The sequence below is a fragment of the Pyrus communis genome, chromosome 7, assembly GCF_963583255.1.
Source record: "Pyrus communis chromosome 7, drPyrComm1.1, whole genome shotgun sequence".
Classification (NCBI taxonomy): Eukaryota; Viridiplantae; Streptophyta; class Magnoliopsida; order Rosales; family Rosaceae; genus Pyrus; species Pyrus communis.
In genome coordinates, this window is record NC_084809.1 from 28,255,767 (window position 1) to 28,261,627 (window position 5,861).

Sequence of the window (5,861 nt, forward strand, 5' to 3'; positions counted from 1 at the left end):
CTAAAAATTAAAAAATATGTATGACAAGTAAAAATAAATGTATGAATAGCACTACCCAACTTGCAATTACTACGCATTATGCATAATGCATACATGTTTCAAGGTATTATACCTCTGGGGCCTTGTGCTCAAACTCTTCCAAAACTTCGAATCAACCCTCCAACCACTCACACCCGTCACAGCCATCCACTCTACATTTGGTGGATCTCATCTCAACACTAGTTTGTTGCTTTATCTATATGTTTTCGCCCTACCAAGGTCTAGATCTCTTTGAATAGGTGTTTACACCACATGACCTTTGTTGTTACTACTTGGTTCTGGGAATTCACATGCCTATTGTGTGTTTATTTTCAACTGAGGACTGGAACTGTGACGATTATTCTCTAAAACTCTAAAATCATAACTTTATTTTCTGAAACCCAAAATTCACTCAACATTATCTTTTTTGTATTAATTATGTTTAAAAGCTGTCAAAAATGTGTATGTGGTCTAAAAAATAAATATGTGGCATAACATTAAGGGTTGGTTTGATATTGTTGTGCTTTGAAAAAAAATTGTTTCTGCTGTGCTGTGAAAATAAGCAGCCGTGAAATAAAGTAGCAGAGTATTTGGTAAACTTTTTTGTAAAAGTGCTTTTGAAAAAAAAAAGCAGTATTATAATGTTTGATAAACTTTTATGTAAAACATATGTGAAAAAAGCTGGTTTTTCAAAGTTGGGTTTTGCAGCTTTGTGTTTTTGGCTTTTTTTTCACCAAAAATTGTGAAAAAAAGCTGAAGCTGAATATTTACCAAACATAAAAAAGCTCCCAACTTTTTTTTGATAGCCACTTTTTTCAAAATCACCTCAGTACCAAACTAGGGCTAAGTCAATATAATAAAAGGAAAACTAATGAAAAGGGCTTGAAAACTTTAAGTTTTAACAATAAGGACAAAATAAGGGGTAAAATGAATAGTACCAGGTTTGACCTTTTAGTGTAAAAATATGATTTTTCGTTAAAATGAACAGTACTGTGAATTTTTCGTTAAAACTCCTTATAATAAAAGCTAAAAATGAAGTCTATATACAGAAAAAAAGAGCCAATTAGAACACATAGTTTGGGCATGCGTGCACATCGACAACATATTCCACTATATTAATGTAATATTCTTATATTATCAATATATATTAAGATAGTAAAAATACGTGGTTAATATATTATTAATACGAGTCATTCACAACCCATTCGCACAACAACAGCGGGTATCCGCGTTGAGAATTTCTGATGGCCGTAATTACAATCTAGCAAATAAGTGGAAAGCCCACTTATTATATTAGTGGATGTACTAGTTTCTTTAGGCCCAAGTATTACTACGTGTATTCCGTATGTATTTGCGTAGTTGTCAGCTGGCCTGTACTGTACTAATCCCTTTGCTTCCCCCTCTGCTTGTTCTGCTCGAAAAACCCCGAACCTGAAAATTCAAACCAAAACTCATTTTCCACAGGGCAAATGGCTCTGGCGATTTCCCATGCTTTTCTCTGCCCCAAATTACAATTTTCCCAAAGGAATTTCCGCCCTAATGTCCCGGAGTTGAGGCTGCCACCCTCTTTCGTCAGGTAATTCACTCACTCTGTTTGGTTGGCGAGAAAATTGAGAATAGGGTTTTGTTCTGTGGAAAGTTTCGTGTTCGTGATACGAATGCTGGGTCTTTGTTTTTTTTTGTTTGGTTTTGCAAATATTGTTATAATTATTTATGCTTGAAAATGTATAGATATAGCAACAGGGTGTTAAACTTATCATGGTTCTAGAACAATTCCACAGAATACAAGGGTAATTTGTGCGGCTGCGTCTGCGGCGGGAAGTTCTAATCCGGACGATGATTTGAATCCATATGAGGTAATTTCAGCTTGTAAATTATGGACCTTTGAAATTAATGTTGCAGCAAGTGGCTGACTGAATAGTTGGGTACTTGTTTCTACTTCTCTGTTTATTTGTAATTTACTAATTCTCGTTTATCTCACAGGTTCTCGGTGTGAGCCCAATTGAGGGATTTGACATGATCAAGGCAGCGTATACAAAAAAACACAAGGAGGCCGTGAGGAGCGGTGATGAAGCAACTGCTGCAAGAGTACGCTTCAAAACTCTGTTTGTGCTCTTTTAAATATTTGGTTGGAATGAGCTTGTGAACAATATTCTTATAACTCCGTAATCATTTATGTAGCTGGAGAAAGCATATGACAAAGTCATGATGGCACAGCTAACTAATAGGAAGAAAGGTGTAACCTTTGGTTCCTTCAAGGTACATGCAAGTGATACTTTTATATCTTGTTCTTATAAGAGTCTGCTGGGTGGACTTTATTCGTCAAAAGAGAAAGAAAGTGGAAGTTGAAAAATGATGTCATGTGGTATTTTTTATGCATGAATTATTCTAATTGTTGTCGTATTCTATAGTGTTGTGGTGTATAAGCTTTATACAGTACTATGGAGGAATAACTACCAACTTGTAACAACTTGTCTAACAACTTGGAGAATCCATGGAGGATTTACTCTGGATGTGTTATGCTTCCAGGGATAACACTTTTTAAGGGAGCTGCATATAGGAATAACGAGGAACCTGAATCTTGAAGAGATGCCAAATACCAAGCACAAATATTGTTTTAGAGATAATTAAAGTAGTGGAATGGAAAGAAACATGGGCATCTTTATAATTTGCGGAAGCATGTACTGTATACCTCTTAATCTGATTTGGGTTTAGATAGAATTGATTGATATCATCATTGTTAGTTGTTACCTCGTAAGATCAAAGTTAGGAATGAATATTTGTCATGTCATAGTACAACAGTCAAGAATCTGGTCTACGATTTTTTCATTGAAAACTGCTATAAGAACTCATATTTTTTGCTTCTTTCAGGTATCACCTGTTGTGTAAATTAGCACATTTGAATATGTTTCCATTTGGGTGCTTTGTGTAAATGGCCCTTAAAGTTGTTTTTACATACTTCTAGATTTTGTCTTTGTGATAATTGGAATTTCAGATTGATTAGTTATCTGCCGTAACCTGTCAAAAAAGCTGATTATCATCCTTTCTTTTTACCTCATTGTACTATTCCTCTTTTTTTTTTTTTTTTTGACTTGCAGGTTTCAAAGGACATCAAATATGCTGATAAGCAACCAATTGTACCATGGGGGCCTAGGTTTGTCTACGCATCATGTGACTACTACCGATAAGTAGCATAGGAAAATAGTGCTGCTGAGAAGATGTATATTAGTGGCTGCTGATTTTGATACTTTTTAAAGCATGTGATATTTTTATATGAAGAATATGAGTAGGTTGGATTACCTTAATAGTTGTGGAAAAATTTTTGCTTACCCATGCCTACTTCGCTAGAGGCTGGTACTTTAGCATTTCAGATTTTACTCTTTGCTTCATTTAATAAATAGCATGCTTAAAAACATGAACTTCTTATGAGCTCTCAATATGGAAAATGATACAAATATTCATAAATATATATATTTTTTTCATTCTGATTTAGAATTATTTGGAAATGTGATAGTGCATGCGGTTTATCAATTAAAATCTGAAACCAGCTCTCGTTTCTTTCCTCCACGTTTGATATGTTGGGTATTTTCAGAGGATATATGTAGTCTAGGTGGTGGCACTTTATGCTCTAATCTTTTGACTTCTATTTGCTTACAGGTTCACCAAGTCTACTGTACAAGATATGCGCATCAACCTGGCAATATCTGCTGTATTTGTAAGTTCTAGGGAATGATCGATTATATATGATTCTATATTCTTTATTGTTTTGGAAAATATTCTTTGGTGCATGATGTTGACTATGGAACAACTCTTGAAGGATGCTCGGCAATTAGCTAGCCCAACTTAGATATTTCATAACTTAACCCTCATGGGTTCTTTTCGTTATTTTGCTTTATTCTATGTGAGTTTTTCTTACCCTTACCTTTTCCCCATCTATTTGCAGGTAGCTTGGCTTCTTATCAAGCGGAATGCTGAATATAAACCCTTTCAATTTTTAACTTTTGCTTTTGTTTATCGGATTTTTGAGAAGTTGAAATCCTTTGAACCGCCTGTATCTCCAACATATACAGTGAGTCATGTTGCTCAATAGATTGCATGTCCTCATTTTTACTTTTTGAAACTGTATGTAGAAACTTATGATAAGCTGCTTTTTCGACCTAATTATTCTATTGATGCAGGAAGATGGTGAGGATGCAGGGAGGGGACTGCGGATGGGAAAACGACTGCTCCGTTCACTTGCACTAGTGTTTGGCTGTATTGCGATTGCTTCTGTGGTATATTATGTTGCTTGAATTCTTGGTGCACTAGTGTTTGACAGGGAGGGGGTATAAGTGGGGGGATTTCAGTTCTGTTCTGATTGTCTATTTTAATTCTGATTTCTATATCTGGTTATCCTATAATTTAGTTCCACTCCTTTATGTTCATTCCACCAAAGTCTCGGTTAACTTCTTGCAGGGATACACTTGTGTACTGAATTTGATCGAGTATATGGGTAGCTACATTCCTGCTGCTCTTTACAATAATCAGGTATTGGCTGGTAATATCTTTGCTTTTATTTGATACTTTGTTCTACACTAAAAGAATGTAATTCTAGCCATTGCAATTTTGGTCAGGACTCAGAGAGAAATTCGTATGTGCTTTTTTTCATCAATTCCCCCAAAATCCGAAGTCAAATTGTTGACTTCTAGTAAGTTATCAGATTTTTCGAAGCTTTAAACATCCTTTCGGAGTGAGATTTTAAATTAAATTGGGGTAAAGTTATACTTATTTTGTTAAAACACGTTTCACAAGCACACGGAACTAGAGTTGACAAGGTCATAGGGTAAATATGATGTCGATGGCCCTAGGTAGAGCACTCAATGGGCAAGGGTGGCCCTTTTTTTGGGGAAATTACGATGAAGCACGGGATTATCCATACTTTTTATATTGATCAACGACCTTCCTAAAGATCTCTTTTTTATAGTCTATTGATTACTATTTGAGTATTTATATGTAAAAGCTAGTTTGTTACGTCTATATAGTTTTGAGCATTATTTCAGTTATTAAGCACTTCTGTACACAAACGATGTGAAATGTTGGCGAGTAAAGTAATTAACTCAGTGGTCCATGTTCTGCCTGACAGATTGTGTAATACTTAGTTGTTGCCATTGTGAAAATAATATCTCTGTTCATGTAGGAATTGATAATCACTTCATCAACCGCGTTCATGCTCTACATTATGGCATCGTATTATAGGTGATGAAATATGTTTGTGAATCGGGGGGATATCGACATGGCAGGAAGCTATCTCATGATATGCTATTCTCCTTTGTAACGTAGCTGTGAATTTTGTTTGAACATGAGAAATGAGTCTTGTAACTTGGAATTTTGACAGGAAAGTAATTCGAAGTTAAATTTTATCTCGTGTAAATACTTTCTAATTGGTATTGGTTGGGTTTGAGTTTTTTAGTTACTGATGTAGCAGAATCTCCCAAGGTTTTCGCATTTATCAATCTGACTCGAGTTTCATAGCTCCGGAAGTTTCATACGCGATTATGGTTAAAGTCGCTGATGAGTTTCATAGCTGCAAGGTTTTTCTCATTGCAGGTCTGACTCCGAGTTTCAATTGCAGTATGTTTGTAGCATGTATGTAAAGTGAGCAGTTTCATATGCACTTATGCGTAATATGCATTCTTTGTTGAATAACGGGGAAATCAAAATCAATGCCCGCTTTTTAACAGGGAAGTATTCAAGTAGCAGTTGCCTTTAACCTAATTAAATCGTAATGAATTAATGGTGCATTTGTTTGTCATCACTAGGTTTTACTAGACTGAACTACATGTCAACGTTGTGTTTGTTATCTG

The 5,861-nt window shown here is 35.3% G+C and overlaps 1 protein-coding gene across 1 annotated transcript; it reads left to right on the forward strand.

Moving 5' to 3' along the window:
- Positions 1-1,407: 1,407 nt before the first annotated feature.
- On the forward strand, positions 1,408-5,428 carry LOC137739740 (protein CHLOROPLAST J-LIKE DOMAIN 1, chloroplastic-like). The gene is made up of 10 exons (XM_068479426.1): positions 1,408-1,594; positions 1,787-1,874; positions 2,002-2,106; positions 2,200-2,277; positions 3,117-3,172; positions 3,676-3,733; positions 3,962-4,087; positions 4,197-4,292; positions 4,474-4,545; positions 5,195-5,428. The coding sequence occupies exons 1-10, from the start codon at positions 1,488-1,490 to the stop codon at positions 5,255-5,257; spliced, it is 849 nt and encodes a 282-aa protein (XP_068335527.1). The 5' UTR covers positions 1,408-1,487; the 3' UTR covers positions 5,258-5,428.
- Positions 5,429-5,861: the final 433 nt, after the last annotated feature.